General features: G+C 36.8%; 1 protein-coding gene across 8 annotated transcripts in view; it reads left to right on the top strand.

Moving 5' to 3' along the window:
• Nucleotides 1–23,752, top strand: part of FRYL (FRY like transcription coactivator) — a 244,255-nt gene that overhangs the window by 89,557 nt on the left and 130,946 nt on the right. For 6 of the 8 annotated variants that reach the window (XM_060012583.1, XM_060012588.1, XM_060012586.1 and 3 more), the window contains one exon: nucleotides 17,518–17,717. In XM_060012583.1, the coding sequence (XP_059868566.1) occupies nucleotides 17,598–17,717 (120 nt within the window). In that variant the 5' untranslated portion in view covers nucleotides 17,518–17,597. Of the gene's footprint in view, nucleotides 1–6,417; nucleotides 6,486–17,517; nucleotides 17,718–23,752 lie in introns of all 8 variants that reach the window. The other 2 variants (XM_060012585.1, XM_069540693.1) reach the window with 1 other exon arrangement.

The following is a 23,752-nucleotide window of genomic DNA, read 5'->3' on the forward strand; positions in this document are numbered from 1 at the left end:
GATGAGAATCAAGTTCTGCTGACATACCTTTTTAATGATTAAACCCACCTCCCTAGGTGCATGGCCATATATATCCTGTTCTTAGACTTTGCATTATGAATCTCTCTAACTGCCATATCTCTTGTTATTTCTTGGATCGCCTGGTGCTTTTTACCTGTTCTCAGACTCTTTAGATACCACATTCTGCCCCCATTACTAGATTTTTCATTACCTTCAGTGTTGCTGATATTCAGCTATAATGCATCCTTATGGCTGTACTGGTATTTACAGCCAGAAGCTGTTCTGACTCTCCCTCTGTCCTGATTGCTGAATATTTTAAGTATAACATCTGACAGGTATCTGGCCTCTTATAGTGTTTATACCCCAAATCATTGAGTTTTAGACAGTTTCACTACTGGCCAAGCCCTTAGACTTCTTTTCTGGAGGTAACCATGTTTACAATCTCATTATCACATTGAAAAGTCATAGTTGCTTAACATTTTGCAGGGTGGAATGGGCAGTGTTCTCTTAATTATTCCTCCTCCTAATCTATTAATGCAGGATGTTACAGAACAGTGCCTGTTATTTCTGAAAATTTTATTTTGGGTCCACTAGTTGGTTTTTATTATGCATGCTATTTTAAAAAATTTTGCTAAAGTGAGTGAAATTTTAAGGGTTTTTTTTTTTTGATGAGTATTTATTTTATTTTTTTAAGTAATTCTTTTTTTAAATGCATATATATATATTTTAATTAATTAATTTGGCTGTGTCGGGTCTTAGCTGCGGCACATGGGATCTCCCTTGCGACATGCGGGATCTTTCGCGGTGTGCAGGCTTCTCTCTAGTTGTGGAACGCGGGCTCTGTTGCCCCTTGGCATGTGGGATCATAGCTCCCTGACCAGGGATTGAACCTGCGTCCCCAGCTGATCTGTTATCCATTTTCCTTCCATAGGCTTTAACACTTCTTCTTCTTTTTTTTAAAATATTTATTTGTTTATTTGGTTGCACTGGGTCTTAGTTGCGGCTCACTGGCTCCTTAGTTGTGGCATGTAAACTCTTAGTTGAGGCATGCTTGTAGTATCTAGTTCCCTGACCAGGGGTTGAACCCAGGCCCCTGCATTGGGAGAGCGGAGTCCTAACCACTGCGCCCCCAGGGAAGTCCCTAACACTTCTTTTTGAAATTCTTCTTGCTTGCTCTTAAGTTGGCTTAACCTTTCCTTGTTGTCTATAAACCGTTCACGGTCATGGCGATCGGAGTAGACTAAATCACCTCTCTGGACGCACTTGGTGCAGGTCAGCTGCTGGCGGGTGGTATTGCACAGTGGACACCGCTCGACTGCCATGTACAGCCCCTCCTTGTTGTCCATGGAGTCTACCAGGTCCCGGGTGAGCGGCTGGGGCCCGCAGCCAGGAGCCTCCGGTGCCCTGACTCCCTTCCCACTGGGAGATGTCATGATGGCCTGAGAGCAGAGCCAGTCACATGGGATTTTGTTTTCAACCAGGTGAATCTTAAGGGTTTTTACAAAAAGAGAAATCCCTTTGAATGGGGAAGGCTATAGAAACCAAATTCTGAATTGTCAGACCTGTTTCTACTAGAAGATGATGAATTATAAATGTGATGGTAGTTCATAGTAGAAAATCATATGAAATGTTTTAGAAGTTGTATTTTTCAGTTGTATATATTGATCCATGTGATGCAGAAAGTAGCTCGCAAAGGCATTCATAAAAATTGAAGAATAAATTAATGTCCATTAACATGCAATATAGTAACAATGTAACATAATAACAACAGATTTACATTATATGCATTCAATGGCTCTTTTTGGTTTAAAATAAGCTTCACTGATGTTGATAGCAGCTTTATTCATAATTGCCCCAACTCAGCAACCAAGATGTCCTTGAGTAGGTAAATGAATAAACTGTGGTACATCCAGACTATGGAATATTATCCAGTGGTAAAATGAAATGAGCTACCAAGCCATGAAAAGACATGGAGAAAGCAAAATTGCATATTATTAAGTGAAAGAAGCCAGTCTAAAAGGCTACATAGTGTATGTTTCCAACTATATGACATTCTGGAAAAGGCAAAATTATGGAGACGGTAAAATGAGGAGTGATTGCCAGGGGCTGGGGAGAGGGAGGGATGAGTAGGTGGCGCACAGAGGATTTTTAGGACAATGGAACTGCTCTGTATGATACTACAGTGATTGATACATTTGTTCAGACCTATGGAATGTACAACACAAAGAGTGAACCCTAATATAAACTATGGATTTTGGGTGATGATGTGCCGATATAGATTCATGAACTGTAGCAGATGTACCAGGAGATGTTGATAATGGGGGAAGGATGCATGTGTGGGAGCAGGAGGTTTATGGGAAATCTCTGTACCTTCCTCTCAATTTAGCTGTGACCTTAAGGTGCTCTTAAAAAATTGTTTTGAAAAAAAAAAAGTTGAAGAAAATTCATGTAAAATTTTGGAGCAGTATATGAATGAGCCATTTTTATCGTAGGGAGACTATGGAAGAAAAGAAAATAATGTTCCAACAAAATGGCTTTAGTAATATTCCTGAAGGTAATTAGTAGTGCATTTCTATGCAGAGTGCAGAGGCACTGGATTACCATGGTTTGATATATAAGAGCCTAGTAATGGTTCAAGTATAAAGTAGTCCCTTCGGCTGCTATGTGAAGTCGATATTTCATCTGCTAAGAGGCAGGGATAACTGTGAAGGAAGACTTTTCAGGAGTTTACATAGACTGTTATTAGGACCTAAACTTAAAATTTAGCTATGCAGAAAAAGGATGGGGGGATTACTTTTAGTAGTGATGGGATTTGATGGGTAGACTAGATATGGAATATAGGGCACAGGGAGGAATCAATGAAGTTTAGATCATTGAAACTTTTCCCTTTGAAATCACAGCTAATGAAAGGCAGAGGATTCATTGGGCACCAAGATATGTGGTTTGGGTCACGGACAGTGAGTAAAGTGAAGTGGCTGAAACGCTGAGAGAGATATCAATTCATCAAGATTTCTAGTATGAACTGGAAGAACTATGTATGACTTTTTTAAAAAGTTTTATTTATTTATTTGTTTTTATTTTTGGTTGTGTTGAGTCTTCATTGCAGTGCGTGGGCTTCTCATTGTTGTGGCTTCTCTTGCAGAGAACGGGCGCTAGGTGCGCGGGCTTCAGTAGTTGCAGCTTGCGGGCTCTAGAGCGCAGGCTCAGTAGTTCTGGCGCGTGGGATCTTCCTGGGCCAGGGCTTGAACCCATGTCCCCTGCATTGGCAGGAGGATTCTTAACCACTGTGCCACCAGGGAAGTCCTCTATATGACTTTTTTTTTTTTAATTTTTACTATAACTTTATTTATTTATTTTACATCTTTATTGGACTATAATTGCTTTACAATGGTGTGTTACTTTCTGCTTTATAACAAAGTGAATCAGTTATACATATGTTCCCATATTTCTTCCCTCTTGCGTCTCCCTCCCTCCCACCCTCCCTATCCCACCCCTCTATGTGGTCACAAAGCACCGAGCTGATACCCCTGTGCTATGCGGCTGCTCCCACTAGCTATCTATTTTACGTTTGATAGTGTATATATGTAATGCCACTCTCTCACTTTGTCACAGCTTACCCTTCCCCCTCCCCATATCCTCAAGTCCATTCTCTAGTAGGTCTGTGTCTTTATTCCTGTCTTACCCCTAGGTTCTTCATGACATTTTTTTTCTTAAATTCCATATATATGTGTTAGCATACGGTATTTGTCTTTCTCTTTCTGACTTACTTCACTCTGTATGACAGACTCTAGGTCCATCCACCTCATTACAAATAGCTCAATTTCGTTTCTTTTTATGGCTGAGTAATATTCCATTGTATATATGTGCCACATCTTCTTTATCCATTCATCTGTTGATGGACACTTAAGTTGTCTCCATCTCTTGGCTATTGTAAATAGAACTGCAATGAACATTTTGGTACATGACTCCTTTTGAATTATGTTTTTCTCAGGGTATATGCCCAGTAGTGGGATTGCTGGGTCATATGGTAGTTCTATTTGTAGTTTTTAAAGGAACCTCCATACTGTTCTCCACAGTGGCTGTACCAATTCACATTCCCACCAGCAGTGCAAGAGTGTTCCCTTTTCTCCACACCCTCTCCAGCATTTATTGTTTCTAGATTTTTTGATGATGGCCATTCTGACTGGTGTGAGGTGATATCTCATTGTAGTTTTGATTTGCATTTCTCTAATGTTGAATGATGTTGCGCATTCTTTCATGTGTTTGTTGGCAGTCGGTATATCTTTGGAGAAATGTCTATTTAGGTCTTCTGCCCATTTTTGGATTGGGTTGTTTGTTTTTTTGTTATTGAGCTGCATGAGCTGCTTGTAAATTTTGGAGATTAATCCTTTGTCAGTTGCTTCATTTGCAAATATTTTCTCTCATTCTGAGGGTTGTCTTTTGGTCTTGTTTATGGTTTCCTTTGCTGTGCAAAAGCTTTGAAGTTTCATTAGGTCCCATTTGTTTATTTTTGTTTTTATTTCTATTTCTCTGGGAGGTGGGTCAAAAAGGATCTTGCTGTGATTTATGTCATAGAGTGTTCTGCCTATGTTTTCCTCTAAGAGCTTGATAGTTTCTAGCCTTACATTCAGGTCTTTAATCCATTTTGAGCTTATTTTTGTGTATGGTGTTAGGGAGTGATCTAATCTCATACTTTTACATGTACGTGTCCAGTTTTCCCAGCACCACTTATTGAAGAGGCTGTCCTTTCTCCACTGTACATTCCTGCCTCCTTTATCAAAGATAAGGTGACCATATGTGCGTGGGTTTATCTCTGGGCTTTCTATCCTGTTCCATTGATCTATATTTCTGTTTTTGTGCTGGTACCATACTGTCTTGATTACTGTAGCTTTGTAGTATAGTCTGAAGTCAGGGAGCCTGATTCCTCCAGCTCCGTTTTTCGTTCTCAAGATTGCTTTGGCTATTTGGGGTCTTTTGTGTTTCCATACAAATTGTGAAATTTTTTGTTCTAGTTCTGTGAAAAATGCCAGTGGTAGTTTGATAGGGATTGCATTGAATCTGTAGATTGCTTTAGGTAGTAGAGTCATTTTCACAATGTTGATTCTTCCAATCCAAGAACATGTTATATCTCTCCATCTATTTGTATCATCTATAATTTCTTTCATCAGTGTCTTATAATTTTCTGCATACAGATCTTTTGTCTCCTTAGGTAAGTTTATTCCTAGATATTTTATTCTTTTTGTTGCAGTGGTAAATGGGAGTGTTTTCTTGATTTCACTTTCAGATTTTTCATCATTAGTGTATAGGAATGCCAGAGATTTCTGTGCATTAATTTTGTATCCTCCTACTTTACCAAATTCATTGATTAGCTCTAGTAGTTTTCTGGTAGCATCTTTAGGATCCTCTATATATAGTATCATGTCATCTGCAAACAGTGACAGCTTTACTTCTTCTTTTCCGATTTGGATTCCTTTTATTTCCTTTTCTTCTCTGATTGCTGTGGCTAAAACTTCCAAAACTATGTTGAATAAGAGTGGTGAGAGTGGGCAGCCTTGTCTTGTTCCTGATCTTAGTGGAAATGGTTTCAGTTTTTCACTATTGAGGACGATGTTGGCTGTGGGTTTGTCATATATGGCCTTTATTATGTTGAGGAAAGTTCCCTCTATGCCTGCTTTCTGCAGGGTTTTTATCATAAATGGGTGTTGAATTTTGTCGAAAGCTTTCTCTGCATCTATTGAGGTGATCATATGGTTTTTCTCCTTCAAGTTATTAGTATGGTGTATCACATTGATTGATTTGCATATGTTGAAGAATCCTTGCATTCCTGGGATAAACCCCACTTGATCATGGTGTATGATCCTTTTAATGTGCTGTTGGATTGTTTGCTAGTATTTTGTTGAGGATTTTTGCATCTATGTTCATCAGTGATATTGGCCTATAGTTTTTAAAGTTAGGTTTTTGAATTATCTTATGAACGATCCTTCACTTTGCTTCCTAGAGCTTTGTCCCTGACATGCATTCATTTAACTCTCTCTGTGGTATTATATAAGTAGGTTTCCTTGTTTACGGTGTTTTTCAAAGTTTATCATCAGAATTAGGTTTAAGTAAAATCATTGTATAGAGCCAACTGTTCTGCTTTAGAAGAATAGTGGAAGGCAGTGGTTTTCACCCTGGCTGCACAGTAGAGCCACCTTAGGGGGTTTTCAAAAACATACAGATGCCTGGGCCTCCCTTCAAAGATTTTGATTCTGATTTAAGGAGTTGCCAGAGAAGGCTGGCGAGGACCAGCATCAGGTCAGAAAACTTGACTTAGCCAGAATGCTGCGAGTGGATATGAAATCTTTTCCAGAGGGCAGAATTGTTATAAACAGTCTGACAGAGACAAGCTTTTATGTTTGCCAATTTACTAATTTACAGTGAGAAATACGCCAAGTGAGTGAACGTTAATGCTGGAGCTGGCAGACCATTCTTTGCTCTCCTGTGAGGTAGGTCATAAAAGCTAAATTGTAATCAGGAAGTTGCGTGGAAGAGCCTAAAGATCTAAGAAATTTATATCTGTCATGCTCTGCTATAGGGGCCAGAATACTCATCCTTTTGTCCACCCTACTGGATTGTAGTTAGGTGGACATGACATTTCCATCAGCAGTGTGCTAAGTGTTAATTTCCCTATACCTTGCCAGCAGTAGATCCAATTATTCTTTTTAATATTTGGCACAAATTTAACATTTGTGTATAAAATGAAAGCTCACTGCTAGTTTGATTTTCATTTTCTGGGCATTACAAAGTTTGAATATTTTTTCATATGTTTGTTGTCTTCTTAGATTGGTTCTTATGTGAACTGTCTAATTATGTCTTTTGCCAGTTTTTTCTCTGTTGTGTTGTCTTTTTTATAAATTTGTAAGAGCTCTTTGAATATTTTATATTTTCTGTCATCTGCATTCTGTTTTTTCCCCGACTTTGTCCTTTCTTGTTTATGGTATCATTTGCCTTATAAATATTTAAAAATTTTATTTGGTTGAGTACATTCATCTTTTTCTTTCTCTCTCTCTCTTTTTTTTATTTTTTAATAATTTTGGGCATTCTATCTTGGCTAAAAGTCTCCTCTCTCCTGGATTATACATGTTGACTTTGAATTTTTTTTTCTAAGACTTTAAAACATTTTTACTTCATATCCATGTGGAATTTGGTTTTTGAATATATTATGTTTATTTTTCTGCAGATGAGTAGGAATATAGTCCAACATTATTACTAAATAAATCATTCCCTCCCCTCTAATTTTGCCTATGTTGAATTCTTATTCTGGGATTTTTGGGAGGTTCTCTAATCTTTTATATTAATCTAATTTATCTGTACTTAATATTCACTAAGTTGATTACTTTTACATTGTGTTCTGATGTAGTCATTATATATATATATTTACCCATTTTACTAAGTTTTTATTAATTGAAGTATATTTGTACAGTATTACATAAGTTACAGGTGTACAATACAGTGATTCACAATTTTTAAAGGTTGTACTCTATAGTCACAAAATATTGGCTGTATTCCCTGTGTTGTACATTGTATTTTTGTATCGTATTTATATGTAATAGTTTGTACCTCTTAATCCCCTTCCACTATATTGCCCCTCTCCCCTTCCCTCTTCACGCTGGTAACCACTAGTTTGTTCTCTATATCTGTGAGTCTGCTTTTTTTTGGTTATATTCACTAGTTAGTTGTATTTTAGATTCCACATATGAGTAATATCATACAGTATTTGTCTTTCTCTGTCTGATTTACTTTTCCTAGCATAATGTCCTCCAGGTCCATCCATGTTGTTGCAAATGGCAAAATTTCATTGTTTTTTTATGGGTGAGTAGTATTCCGTATACAAATACTTACATACATATATATATATATATATATATATATATATATATATATATATACCATATCTTCTTTATTCATCTGTTGATGGACACTTAGGTTGCTTCCATGTCTTGGCAATTGTTATCAATGCTGCTGTGAACATTGGGGTGCACGTATCTTTTTGAATTAGTGTTTTTGCTTTTTTCAGATATATACCCAGGAGTGGAATTGCTTGGTCATATGGTAGTTCTATTTTTAGATTTTTGGGAAACCTCCATATTGTTTTCCACAGTGGCTGCACCAATTTACATTCCCACCAACAGTGTACAAGGGTTCCCTTTTCTCCACATCCTTGCCAACATTTGTTATTTGTGGTCTTTTTGATGATAGCCGTTCTGACAGGTGTAAGGTGGTATCTCAGTGTGATTTTGATTTGCATTTCCCTGGTGATTAGTGATGTTCAACATTTTATGTTATGTTTTGATTATAGTTATAATCTGTTCAAAATAGTACTGAAATCTTAATTGGAATTGTACTAATTAATATATTAATTTTGTGAGAATTGACACATAATAACAAATGCTTTTATCTATAAGTATGTCCTTACCTTTGTTCATGTCTTCTTTTTATGTTCTTTAAGAAGTTCTTGAATTTTCTTTTATATTAGTCCTATGCTTTTTTATTAAATGTATCCCTACCTATTTATATTTGTGAATAGGTTTTTATCGATTTTCATTCCTACATAATTGCTAGTTAATAAAGAAATTTCATGTCTTCTTTTTCAGTATTTATAACAATGATTTCATTTTCTTGTATTATTGCATTTACTTATATCATCCCATAACCTTCAGGATGGTGTTGAATAATACAGCAAGAATCAGCATCTTTGTTTAATTTGTTTTAATTGAAATAGATTTGGTGTTTTGAAACCTATAATAATATTTGCTGCTGGTGAATGGTAAATATTTTATTTGTTTCCTTTGTCTCTGGCTGCTGGATACCAGTAGGTGTGCAGTTGTATTTCTCTGTCAGCTAATTAAGTGTGTGAGCCATACAGTACTATTTTAAAGTATAATCCCAAGAGTGATGGAAGGGAAAGCAGGCTCAGTCTCTGTGAGCCTTAGTTAGCTATCAATTAAGATATTAAGAGGAAGCCCCTTTGTTCTTGGTTTGTTTAAGTCATATCAGCCTCAGGGGTATAGAGGACTCAGCCCACCTGAGTTTAGATTCTGCTCGTCTTCTTGGAAGTCTAAGAAAAATGGCTGCACAACCATATGCAGTTATTTACCTCTGCCAAGCCCTGGGTCTAGGTATGTTTGTTGGATGAAACAACTGGGTATGTTTGCTGCAGGATTCTGGTGTTCATATTTTCACTTTAGGGCTATCCTGTGGTGAGGCCCTGGTTCATGTCTGGCCAGAGGAGAAGATTTTGCCACAATAGGTTTTTCACTGGCAGTGAATATTTTTATGGGCAGAAGAGTGGAGAACAAAAATGAAAACAACTTTTTTGTTGCTTCTGGTACCATACCCACAGTTGAGATATAACTCAACTCGTTCATTTTCTGGTGGGGAAGCAGAGCTTAGAGAGGTTAAATGTTTTGACCAAGATTATAATGATATTCAGTAGCCAAGTCCAGGGCTCTTGTCTTCTGACTCCTAGGTCCATGCATATTTTAAAAATACCACATTATTTCTAAATTTTTAGAAGAGTTTCTTAGGCGAGCTTCTGAAGGTTCAAAAGACTACAGGAAAATAATAACCTCAGGGAGACTCTGGCTGAGTGAATAATGGATTATTTAGATGATAGGTCATTTTTCTTCAGCTTTATAATAAGCGATATTTCTGTAGTAGATTACAAGTAAAAAACATTGGAAATGTGCCAAAGATGTCATAGGACTTCTATGTTTAGAAATTGTTTTCAATGGGAATAGTTTAGCCTAGGATAAATAAACATTTTAGGAACAGCTGTCCAAAGAACAAGCAAAAGTCTTAATTTTTCTATCCATTGAAATTCATCCAGAAGCAAAAAAACTTGGACTGAGTAGTGAGGAAAATGATTTCATTCACATAGAATAGACACTTAAAGTATTTAGGAAGACAATAAGAATTAAAGAGATTCCCCTATGAAGGAAAGTATACATTTTCCTTTGGGTACATGAAAGAAGACAAATTAGTGAGGGTATGCCAGGTTCTAGATAAGACGTCTTAATTAAGATGTCAATTTTCTTCTAATTATTTTGTGGAAGTATGCATAAGCTTGGAAGTATAAGTGAATGACAATAGGTGAGAAATTCCTGAAGATAATGAGTATACCAGGAGTATTTGTGCCAACAGATGATAAACACTATTATGAAAAGTTACAATAATTAAAAGAATGGTACTGATACAAAAACTGATTGTTAATGAGCGAATAGGAAGCATATTTGAGTATGAATTTAGTTTATGATAATAAAATCAGTGACAAAATTTTAGTAAAGGTACTGAGAAGAACTGATTAAATGTTGAGGAAGAATTTTTAAATTTTTCTCGTATAACACCCCAAGACAGATTTAAATGGAGTGAATATAACTAAAAGAGAGTTAAAAGAAAATAGAGGTAAATATATATCTGATCAAAATGGGGACGCTTTTTCTTTTTAGCCCATTTTATATAAATGAATTTGAAGAGCAACAGAAGTACTTGATTTGGCAAATAGTTATTCTAAGCAAAGAGTATGTTAATAATATAGACTTTTAAGGAAGAAAAAATGATATATCAAAATCTGGCAGTTGTGGAGGAAATAAAGCCACTGATCTGAAAGTTCTTAAACTGAGAACCTAAGTTCACATTCCATTCAAATGGGACAATCGACTTTAATTAGAAGTCAGTTTCCTTGTCATACATGAACAGTAACTTGATGTGGTGTTTTGCACCTGGTTCCTGCCAGGAATTTTACCATCTGGTTGTTAAATTATCGGCAGCTTGAAATCAGCCATGATGGGAGTATTTCCATGATGGAAATTAGCAAATGCTGCAAATCAGGACACAATTTTTTTTTTTAAAAAAGAGGCGTTTATCAGCTTATCGCTTGAAATAAGATTTGGTTTGTTAGCATAAAATAAGATAATATGCAAAATATCTTAATAAATATTAAATAATGTTTTGTTTCCATAAGAAGTGCATGGTGTCTGGTTTGAGATTCCTTCATTCATGAAGGAATTTTGAGGTATACCTTGCCTTATATAGCAAATTGTGTTTGTGTGCTGAACCCATCAAACAATGCTTTCATATTGTACCTCTCAACATGTACAGCGTGCACATTACTTTTCTTTTCTTCTCTTCAGAAACAGTTGCTTTCAAATGTACAGTTTTGCTTTGGATGGTTGGTTGAAAGATACACCAATCCACCTGGCCTCCCCAGAAGTTGAAGTTTTCTTTCATTCCCTAATCTGATTTTGCTATCTTTGTTTCTGCTTTCAATTTGTCTACCATATAACCTGATTTGTGTTTTTGACATTTTATTGTAATTGACTTAGTAAACTGTTTTCTTCTCTTGGTCCAAGTACATTATTGTTTTAAGCTTTGGCCTGGCCTGCTGTTTATTGTGACTCTTCTCAGGCACCTTTGGTTCTGGCTGACAGGAATAGAGTAGGCTTTTCTTTCTTTTTTAAAAAAATATTAGACTTTTTTTTGTGTGAAGAGCAGTTTCAAGTTTACAGAAATTTGAACAGAAAGTACAGAGAGTTCCCATGTACCCGCTTCTGCTACCCACCCCTCCCAGCCCTGCCCATTTCCCCTACTATTGATATTTTACGTTAATGTGATACATTTGTTACAATTGATGAACCTACATAGACATATCATAATCACCCAAAGTCCATAGTTTACAATATCAGTCTTGGTGTGGTGCATTCTGTGGGTCTTGACAAATGTATAATGGCATGCATCCATCATTACAGCGTCATACAGAATAGTACTGTGCCCCTAAAAATCCTCTGTGTTGGGCTTCCCTGGTGGCGCAGTGGTTGAGAGTCCGCCTGCCGTTGCAGGGGACGCGGGTTCGTGCCCCGGTCCGGGAGGATCCCACATGCTGCGGAGCGGCTGGGCCCGTGAGCCATGGCTGCTGAGCCTGCGCTCCGCAACGGGAGGGGCCACAACAGTGAGAGGCCCGCGTACCGCAAAAAAAAAAAAAAAAAAAACCTCTGTGTTCCACCTATGTATCCTTCCCTCCCTCCAACCCCTGGCAGTCACTCATCTTTTTATTGTCTTCATAGTTTTGCCTTTTCTGGAATGTCAAATAGTTGGAATCACACAGTATGTAGCCTTTTCAGATTGGCTTATTTTACTTAGTAACATGCATTTAAGTTTCCTCCAAGTCTTTTCATGGCTATATAATTCATGTCGTTTTAGCACTGAATAATACTACATTGTCCGATGTACCACAGTTTGTTTATCCATCCACCTACTGAAGGACATCTTGATTGGTTCTAAGTTTTGGCAATTATGAATAAAGCTGCTAAAAACATCCGTGTGCAGGTTTTTGTGTGTATATGTTTTCAACTCCTTTGGGGAAATACCGAAGAGCACAGTTGCTGTGTTGTGTGGTAAGAATATATTTAGTTTTGTAAGAAACCTTCAAATTGCCTTCCCTTTTACATTTTCACCAGTGGTGACTGAGAGTTCCTGTTGTTCCACATCCTCACCAGCATTTGTTTTTGTCAGTGTTATAGATTTTGATCATTGTAATAGTTGTGTAGTGGTGTTAACTGAAAAAAAAAAAAAAAAAAGCACAACCTAAAAGTTGAGAATTGTGTGTGCTGAGGACTTCGGCCTAGGACGCAGCCTCTAAGATAGCTCTGAGGGACTGCTCCTGAGAGGTAAGGGAGGAGCTAGGATACATAGGAGTTTTTGCAACAAAAAACCAGGTCGTTGGAACATCAAAAGATTACTGTTAATTAAAAAAACCCAGACATCTCATGTTAGTGAATTTAGCACTTTCCTGTGAGCTAAATCCATTAGCACATAGAAAGATGCAAGAGTCTGGGCTCATTGAAATCATTCCTTTGATATGCACCTTAACTGTCTAGGGCCAGTATCCTGTTTTTCTCCATCCTCAGAGTGCATGTTGCGGGGGCTGCAGTGGCTAATGGCTTGACGTTGGCAGCACCCTTTGTTTACTGATATGGCAGGTGACATTTTCCATCCACAGTGGTATCTCATTGTTGTCTTAACTTGCATTTCTCTGAAGACGTATGATGTGGAGCATCTTTTCATATGCTTACTTGTCATCTGTATGTCTTCTTTGGTGAGGGGTCTATTCAGATGTTTTGCCCATTTTTTAATTGGATTGTTTATCTTCTAAGTGCATTTTAAGAATTGTTATATAGTTTGGATAACAGTTTACCGGATATGTGTTTTGCAAAGGTTTTCTCCCAGTCTGTGTCTTTTCATTCTCTTAACAGTATCTTTTGCAGAGCTGAAGTTGGTAATTTTAATACAGCTCAGTTTATCAATTTTTCTTTCATGGGTTGTGCTTTTAGTGTTGTATCTAATAAAGTCATAGCTAAACCCAAGAACTGTTAGATTTTCTCCTTCTTATAGTCTGGGAATTTTATAGTTTTGCATTTTACATTTCGATCTATGACCTATGATCCATTTCGAGTTAGTTTTTGTAAAAGATGTAGGTTCTGTGTCTAGATTTTTGGGGTGGGGGCATGTGGATGTCCAGTCATTCCAACACCATTTGTTGAAAAGTCTTTTTCCATTGATAGCCTTTGCTTCTTTGTCAAAGATTAGTTTCACTTGACTCTGTCTTTGTGAGTCTGTTCCTGGGCTCTCTATTCTATTTCACTGATCTATTTATGTATTCTTTCACTAGTACCATACTATCTTGTTTACTGTAGCATTAAAGTAAGTTCTGAAGTCGGGTAGTGTCAGTCCTCCAACTTTCTTGTTCTTCAATATTGTGTCGGCTATTCTGGGTCATTTGCCTCTTTATATAAACTTCAGAATCGGTTTGTTGATAGCCACAAAATAACTTGCTGGGATAGGCTTGCTTTTTAAACTAAGAATTTTGCTTTTGCCTTTTAAAATAAGAGATATTTTTGACTTTTGATCTTGTTCAAAGGCCATTTACCTTATACCTTTTCTTTCTTAGGTTGTCATCAACATGTTTACTACTAACCAATATAAGTAAATAATTATAATAAGTAAGCAATTGTGTGGTATTTTGTTACTTTTCTGTATTATATAAATCTCTTTGTAAATATGTGTGTAATATGCATGTATATATAAGATTATGACCACAAAGTAGTAATTTTTTATCCCTAAAGACCTGTTTTTGGGGGTGAGGGTACTGCAGGCAGCTTTCATAGACTCCACTGGGGTCTTTTTAAAACTACATCCACCCTCCCCTACTCATCCTTATCTAAAACACCTCAGTCACTGAGTCACTGTGCATTTTGGGGGATGTTACTGTTTAGTGTTGTGCATCAGAATATAATAGAGCTAGAAAACACTGAGAACCGCTGCTGTAAAGTAATGAAACCAAACATGTATCCGCTTAGGGTTTTTGTGTCTCTTCTCCCTTGTCTGTTCTCCTTCATTGAAGTTCAGTTTATCTTATAAAGGTATAGGAGTCTTATGAGCATGAAAAAGGTAATTTTTAAATGAAACATGCTAAGAACAGTGCTATATAGAGAGTTAGCTGTCTAAAAATACTGTATTTATGTTTTATTTGCACCTTATCTAAGAGAAAGAGTATACATGCTAGGTTAATTTTTATATTTTATCTTAATTTTATATGTTAATTATTCGGGTCTTACTATATTCTTATTATTATCAGAGTTTTATAGATTTATATTCCAAGGATGTTTAATCTGACATTGGGTTTTTACAACTTGTAATTCAATGCCTGAATTGTGTTAAGAGTTAACACTCTAACATTTATGTCTTTATTCTCCCATAGGCTTATATAAAATTTTCAAAAAATTTTAATAGCATGTAGAGAAATAGGATTGTTTAACCTCATAAAATATTTAACTCAAGCAGCCTGGTGACATCAGGTTAATCTAGTTATGTGTAAACTAGCATTCTTACCCTGCTTAGAGTGACCATCCCTTTTTCTTAACTCTTAGCAGAATATGAGAAAAAATCACATATCTTCACCAAAGCTGAACATTATAATGAAATACACAATTTGGGGAAACCACTTTGATAAATGAAAAGTATTATTTAATTTTTATTTATTTTTAAAATATTAGTGAGTTTAAATATTATTTTCATGGTTACTGGCTTCTTCTGTTATATCTTTTGTAGCTTGTTTCTTCATGTCCTTTGTCCAGTTTTCAGTTTGGGGGTGTGGGTCTTTTTCTAACTGATTTCATTAGAGCTTTGTGGATGGAGGTAAAAGTGATTAACTCTTAATAAGTAATTTTCATTAAAATTTGATTTTTTAAAAAATTGAAGTATTTTTATTTTGGAAGATACTGCAGGTCTTTGGAAGATAAACCTTTATCTGGAAGATAAATACTGGTTTCCCTAAAACTTTTGGCTGCATTGGCAAATTTCTTAAAATATGCAATTATGATATGTAGGAATAGTTGTTTATGCTTAATTTATGTTTATGATTTTTTAGGAAGTAGAAGACAGTAAGGGTGAGTTTTTGAGAGGTCATTTTAACTAAAGTTTTTTCTTTTTGAGGAGACTTTAAAGGTTACAATGTTATTAAGATTATACTTCATCAGAATCTAGAATGCAAGTGCCAAAGTCTGTCATAGCTTCTTGTTTAAAACGTTTATTGTAAAGTTAAAGCCAAAGAAACTTTGTAACTGTCTTATGATCTTATGAATCTTAATTAAAATATATATTTTGTATCTGCTGCCATAAGTCAAAATCTTAAAAGTGTTTCATCTTCATTTTTATTTCTAAAATGTAAATTAAAATTCTAGAAACTATCTGGGTAGGCTTTTCCACTATTTTATGATTCCCAAGAGTTATTCAACATGTGTGGATATAAAATATAGAATATTCTTAATGACTCAGAATAAATTTTTAAAATTTAAGATCTCCTTTCCCCACAATGACGTTTGTTAACACATTCTCTCCTTTATAATACACAGTGTTGGATCATGAAACAGAGTAAACAAACAAGTCATTGTTTAAAATAAATAGTGTGCACTGTGTTCAAAGGACTGTGAATTTTTGTTTTGAATTGTTATTATATAATTTTAGTTCTAGAATACATTACATATTATATTTTAATTTTATGTGATACAAAGATATTTATTTTAGATGCAATATTAACAGTTTATAACATTCTTTAGATTATTATTTTAAATATTTAAGCATCATGTATGACTAACTTCTAATCTTAACCTTGGAGGAAAATATTCTGTTCTATAAAAAATAAGTAAGTAAATGAAGATAATGAATAGGACATGAAAGTAAGCCATTCTTTGGTATTTGGAAGTTCAGTCTTTTTTTTTCCCCCTGGCTACACCGCACAGCTTGTGGGGTCTTAGCTCCCCGACCAGGGATTGAACCCGGGCCCTCAGCTGTGAAAGTGTGGAGTCCTAACCACCGGACTGCCAGGGAACTCCCGGAAGTTCAGTCTTTCAAAAATATTTATTTTTCTTAAATTTGCAAATTATTTTTTCTGAAGTGACTGCCATAACCTGACTTTATATTGCTTTCTAGAATTTTCTTTGGGTGTTATCACAGTTACCTTTAGATATCTTGACACATACTATGTTTGGTAGAGTAAGGTTTTCTTTTTTTTTTTTTAAGTTGACGGAACAATTCCTTATAAGTTGGGAGTGTGTTTATTTAGATTAAATTTATTGTCCTGTGGTTATATACACACATACACGTAAGCAGAAATTCAGTCTTTGAAAAACTGTGTTCTGCTTCCTGTTTCAAGGAGGGAGTTATTTATAGGATAGCATATTGAAAGGGTAGTATCTAGAGATCAGCCTGAGGGAGAGGAGCACATTCTTGGAGGTTCTCTGTGAATATTCCAGGCCAAAGGGATGTCACAAGCTGAGGTTAGAGAATGGGAGGGTCTATAATATACAACAGCCTGGAAGATTGAGGTGACTGGATAAACTGTAGATAAAAGCCAGGTAGACTGCCCAGGTAGTCAAAGGAACAGAACAGGTGAAGATAAACGGCAAGCAGTGGTGTGTGCTCTCTTTGTGCCACACTTGATGCGAAGCCCTGTTTGCCAGGCACAGTTGATATCATCCCTATCTCTCCTTTGAATGATTCAAAGAAAAGTCCTATGAGTCATGTTTTATTTCCTTCATTGCACATAACTTTGTTTAGAATTCATTTGTTCATTCAATACATATTTATTGTATACCTAGTACATATACCAGGCACTGTTCTAGGCTCCTGGGATTCATCAGTGAACAAAAAAGACAGAAGAGGATCTTTGTTCTAATAGCATTTACAACGGTAGGGTAGGGAGAAAAAGAGTACATAGTAAACGTAATATATAACTAAATTATAGTTACGTTGGGCAGTATGTTAGAAGGTGACAAGTGTAATAGACAAAAATAGAGTCTGGTAACACAGATTGGGAGATCTGGATGGGATTTAGGGGGAGGATACATATTAAATAGGGTGGTTATGGTTGGCCTAATTGAGTTGATTATTAAAGTAGAGTTCTTTTGTTTCTTTTATTTTTAGCTTCAGCACAAGTCAGCAAAGTGAATAAGTACTGCACTTCTTCCAACTTTCATTCCACTTTGGGGAAAAAGAATATCATCATGTCAAGCATTACGATTGACCCGGATGTCAAGCCTGGTGAATATGTCATCAAGAGCCTCTTTGCAGAATTTGCTGTTCAAGCTGAAAAGAAAATTGAAGTTGTAATGGCTGAACCCTTGGTGAGTAGAGCTGACCTATAAATCCAATATTTTCTTGACTTGCATTAACCATTATATTACAAATTTTCCAAAGAAAATAATATACTTGAAAAAATATTAAAGGAAGCCAATCTGAAAAGGGTACGTACTGTATAATTCCAACTGTATGACATTCTAGAAAAGGCAAAGCTGTGGAGACAGTAAAAGATCAGTGGTTGCCAGGGGTTGGGCAGGGGTAGGGGTGGGATGAATAGGCAGACACAGAGGATTTTTAGGACAATGAATATATTCTGTATGATATTATAATGGTGGATACATGTCATTATACATTTGTCCAAACCCATAGAATATGCAACACCCGTTGTGAACTGTAGTGCAATCTGTAGACTTTGGATGATTAGGCTGTGTCAGTGTAGGTTCATCTGTTATAACAAATGCACCCCTCTGGCATGGAATGTTGATAATGGCGGGGGCTATGCGTGTAAGGGCACAGGGGAATATGGGAAGTCTATCCTTCCACTCAGTTTCGCTGTGAACCTAAAACTGCTCTCAAAAATAAAAGTCTTCAAAAAAATTAAGGGGTAGGCCAGTAGTAAAGTGATGATTTAAAAAGCTGTAATGACTCTAGAACCCACTTTGATAAGTTACTGCAGGTCACCAAAGAACAAAAATGGATTTCACCAATGGGAATTGTTGAGACAGATAAAACATAAGAGAAAACCGAAAACATTCTGTGAGTTAATGATGTGACAGTAGCCAGACTTATAATGAACACGTAAACAGCTTTGAACTTACAGTACACGAGGATACTTAAAGAATGTGAGGAGCTCTGTGTGAGTCGAGCTTATGGTGACGAAGGAAGAAAAAGACCAAAAACAAATGTCTGGGTTGGATTCTAACGAATTGTGGTGGCTATTATGATAGATAATACGGTGGTTGGGCAGTAAGAGGGAGAACAGATGAAAGGCAAAGACTGTTTAGTTATTGTATATAATTCAGGCTGGAATGAAAAGAGCTAGGGAACTAGGGCGTTAACAGTGGAGAAGTGGTTGCAGAAAAAAGTGAGATTAAACAACAGAAGCAGAATCAGTAGAACTTGACACATAATTAGGAGTAGGTGTTTCGAGTGAGAGTGAAGGGTTAAAGATTTTTTGAAGTGTTAGAAAAGATGGTAGTGTATTTACTTAGGTAAAGAAAACAGGAATGTTATTGGGGTAGTAAAGGTGATTAAGATAATTTTTCCTTTGTGTATGTTAAGCTTGAGCTACTAGCGATCTAAACCATGTGGAACTATTTGATTGGTAGCTGGAGATTCCTTTTGGGAACTCACAAGAAATATAGATTTTGGCATCATCTACATGAGGGTGATAAAGCTAAAAGAGCACATGATAATATCAAGGGAAGAGAGTATAGAATAGCATTATTCTTGTCAAATAATATAGAGAGGCAGAACACAGTGAACACTGAGGAAGAGCGTATTGGACTTGGAAATTAAACAGCCTGAGAACAGTTTTAGCAGGATGATATAACTTTAGGAAGCAACTCTTTGGGTTTGAAGGGAATGGATATGGGATGTATCAAGATCACGCTGGTAGGTTAGAAGTACGGTGATGATAATGAAGATGGAGGTAGAGGATGTAATAGCTAAAATTTATTTATTCCTTACACAACTGGATTAGCGATAGGTCTCCTCTGCCACTTTGAGACTCAGAGGGTTTGTTACTTGTCTGAAGCCCAAAGCCAATAAGCAGCAGAGTGAAGAGTTAGGCTTAACTCAATCTGCTGTCCTTCCTCAGAAGGAAGGGAGGAAAGGAACGGAAAAGAGAATAATGATGACCTAAGAAAGAAGGGAAGTTGAGGAAGTATCATAGATTCTTAATTTTCTTAGTGAAGTAGGACTTAACCTTACTCATAATATGATGGTATGTGTGTGGGTACATGCATGCCTCGAGTTTCTTTCTGATCATTAAATAGAGGAAACTACTCTGAAGAAAGCATCTATGAAATAATGTATTTGAGGTTTAATAAATAATAATAGGTAAAAGATCATTAACCAAAATGTATATTTTAAAGCTGTGCATCTCACTATATTCAATTTAAGTCATTCCACAATTACTTTCTGCATATCAAATTAATGTTTTTATACCAATGTATATATATTTTACAGCATGTATAAAATATAAAATTCTGTTTTAGAAATTAGGATTACAAGAGTCTATAGATATGAATTAGTGATTATAAGGCTTGATTAGAAATGTACTTACTCTATAAAATGTTATTTTCTTCATCCATGGTCTATGAATTACATGATAGATCGCTACACTAGCCTACTTAAATAACGTACAGTCAGAAAGGGAACCACTTTTTAAAAAATACATTAGAAAAAGTTTATGGAGCGTGGTGACTATGGTTGATAATACTGTATTGTATAACTGAAATTTGCCAAGAAAGTAGAACTTAAGTGTTCTCACCAAAAAAAAAAAAAGAAAGAAAGAAAAAAGTGAATATGTGAGGTGATAGATGTTTTAATTAACTTGAAGGTGGGAATCCTTTCACAGTATATATGTATATATCGCATTGTATACTTTAAATATATTATACTTTTATTTATTACTTATATCTCAATAAGCCTGAAAAAATGTTTATTAAAATTTTTAAACTTAGATAAAAGTAGAGATTATACTATAATGAACCCTCAGCAATCAGCTGGCTTCAGCAATTTGCAACTTACATAGCACATTTTTAAAACTTACCTATTTTATAAAATATTTTTAAACAGCACCATGTGCTATAGTCCTAAGAGCTCTAAAATATTTTATATTCTTAAAGGAATTTTAATTTTGAGATGTGAAAGTCTTCAGAGTAAAACAGTTAAAATATGAGTGAAACTTCCTAATTTGAATGAGTCTATAATATGGTGATTTTCCATCTTTCTCCTTCCTTTTTCTCCCAATGCCATTGTTACTGTCCTAGCTCAGGGCCAAGTTCTGTCATATTAGGCCATTGCATTAGCCTTCTACGCAGTCAAGAAGTGGTCCACTTCCTTCCCATTTTCCTTGTTCTCACCAGACTTTTCCTCATCTAAAATACAAATATTATTGCCTTTCTGCTTTAGAAATCTTGCTTCCTTTTCATTGCTATGGATTAAATTAAAGTTCTTGGTGAGTCATTTCAGCCTCTTCACAGTCTTGTTACAGTTTGTGTAATGTCTCATGATTCTCCTATCCTGATGTGTGCTGTGACACTTAAAAGTATCCTCTAGGGCTTCCCTGGTGGCGCAGTGGTTGAGAGTCCGCCTGCCGATGCAGGGGACGCAGGTTCTTGCCCTGGTCCGGGAAGATCCCGCATGCCGCGGAGCGGCTGGGCCCGTGAGCCATGGCCGCTGAGCCTGCACGTCCGGAGCCTGTGCTCCGCAACGGGAGAGGCCACAACAGTGGGAGGCCCGCGTACCGCAAAAAAAAAAAAAAGTATCCTCTATATATTCTGTTGTTCTGATGTATTTTTTATTTTTCTCTCAATCTAAAATGCTTTTTTGTTCAAAGTGTCATTTTATTTTTATGTCATTTATTTATTTACTTTCGGCTGCGTTGGGTCTTCGTTTTTGCACGTGGGCTTTCTCTAGTGTGGTGAGCGGGGGCTACTCTTTGTGGTGCGCAGGCTTCTCATTGCAGTGGCTTCTCTTGTTGCGGAGCACGGGCTGTAGGTGCGCGGGCTTCAGTAGTTGTGGCCCGTGGGCTCTAGAGCACAGGCTCAGTAATCGTGGCACATGGGCTTAGTTGCTCCGCGGCATGTGGGATCTTCCCGGACCATGGCTCGAACCCGTGTCTCCTGCATTGGCAGGCGGATTCTTAACCACTGCGCCACCAGGGAAGTCTTAAAATGCTTTTAATTCCTCTGTTTTTAAACCTCTACTCATTCTTCCAACTTCCCACATCTTCCCTCTAACATAGTGATCCTTCCCCAAACTAAATGAATCTTTGTTTTACCATAATAATTTGTTCATACTCCTCGATTCTGACATTGTCATATTATGGTTAATTGCTTACATGTTTATCTTTTCTGATGTGAGCTACTTGATATCAGGAACCAGGTCTCTTTTTCCTCTGTACCTGCAGCACTGCCCTTGGTGGTAGGTGCTTAGTAAAAGTTTGTATTTTAAATTGAATGTAGCCTTAGGAACATTGCTGTGGCCTGTGCCCTTTTTCTTCTAACAAAGCATAGTATCATTGTGTTAGCCAGAGCTTCTGATAGTTCTTTCAGAATAGTCTGATGTTGACTATATTTTATTCATTCATTTACCAGTTAATTTCAGAAACATCTGCTGTGTAATTGAAAATGAGATTATTAAGTTATGGTGAGTAGTGGTGAGGATTCCATTAGAAAATAGGTGTTTCTACCCCATCATCACACTTAAGAGAGAAGAGGCATCCCTGCTTACTCCTCCTGACACACCAGGAAAACCCCCAGTGTTGTAGACGACAGCAGCCAGGGACAAACACTGGCTGAGAAATTACCCATCATATTTTACAGATTTTACCCGCCTCACTCCTATATACCAGCGTAATTTCTTCTTGTCTGAATCAGATCTCTGCCAGCTTTGTTTCATTTATGTCCAAGTCTGAGTAGATGGTGTATCGTTTACCCAGCCTCAAGATTAGATAATGAAAATACATTTAATCTAACATTATCACAAGGTTTTTATTATAGCTTCAAATGCATTTATTGTGATCTCATTTATTTTGAAATTTATTTTGTACCCTTTCCAGTAATAAACAGCCATTCAAGATGACTCTCTTGCGTTCTTGAATGAAACTGTCATGGGGTCTCTTTAAAGAAAACAGCATCCACGAGTTGATACATAAAAGGAGGCTAGCATGTCTCATGGTCAGATGGACAGTAGGTTACACGAAAACTTAGAAGCACAAATGTGAATGGCTTTTGCTAAAAGAATTTAATCAATCACTAAAATGAGAGAACTGGCCTTTTCATTCTCATATTAGAAGCCACAATAAAAGGAGGTTAAGGAAGGCAAAAGATTCGAAGATTAGCTGAGCTTGACTTTAGCCACAATTTCAGTTTTATCTTAGAAGGAAGACTCAAGAAGGAAGGGCAGGGCTTCCCTGGTGGCACAGTGGTTGAGAGTCCACCTGCCAATACAGGGGACACGGGTTCCTGCCCCGGTCCGGGAAGATCCCACATGCCGCGGAGCGGCTGGGCCCATGAGCCATGGCCGCTGAGCCTGTGCGTCCGGAGCCTGTGCTCCCAAACGGGAGAGGCCACAACAGTGAGAGGCCCGTGTACCGCAAAAACAAAAAACGAAAAACAAGGAAGGGCAACCATTGAATAAAATTACAACTTGCAAACTATGCAATCAAATACCTTAGGTTTCTTTCTTCCTAAAAGGAGGTAGCTCAATCCTGGGTAATGATCCAGACACATCCAAGCTTATCTGTTACTGTTTTAGATTGCCAGTGACCAGAAAAGAAGAGAGGAAAAAGGGCTTTAACCAATCACCTGCTGATTTAGACTGTATGTACTTGGTTTAGGCCCAGCATTTTTACAACTCTGCACTGTCCACTGTTTTTTTGATATTAAATATGTATTTTAAAGAGTTTCTGGTCTCTTATTTCCTCCAAACTGCATTTTTCTGTTAGTTTCCACTTCTCCTCACATGCTTATTATAACATATTATATGTTATTTATTATGATTGAGGCACTAAACAGCTGATTGGAAGCTCTGTGTACATGGAGGGACCTTTTTGACTGTGGTCTTTAGTGTGTAATCATCTGAACCATCAATGTCAGATCTTTTGTTGGAAGCTAGAGTCCCTTGGAGGAGTCCTTCAGTAGCCCAAATGGGAGGGTTGAGACTTGGCTGCTAGCATTCTGGGGATGTAGAGACAGAAGATAACTGGGGGTTTTGATATTTAGTATATACCTTTTTACTTAAGCTCCCTGTCTTCAGTGTGGTACGTTGTCTTCAACTGTAGTATCCCCCGGTCGACATCTCTGTTTTGCCCTTCCGTAAGAAGGGCGGTTCCTCTGTGAGTAGGTTG

Source organism: Delphinus delphis, chromosome 5 (assembly GCF_949987515.2).
Source record: "Delphinus delphis chromosome 5, mDelDel1.2, whole genome shotgun sequence".
Classification (NCBI taxonomy): domain Eukaryota; kingdom Metazoa; phylum Chordata; class Mammalia; order Artiodactyla; family Delphinidae; genus Delphinus; species Delphinus delphis.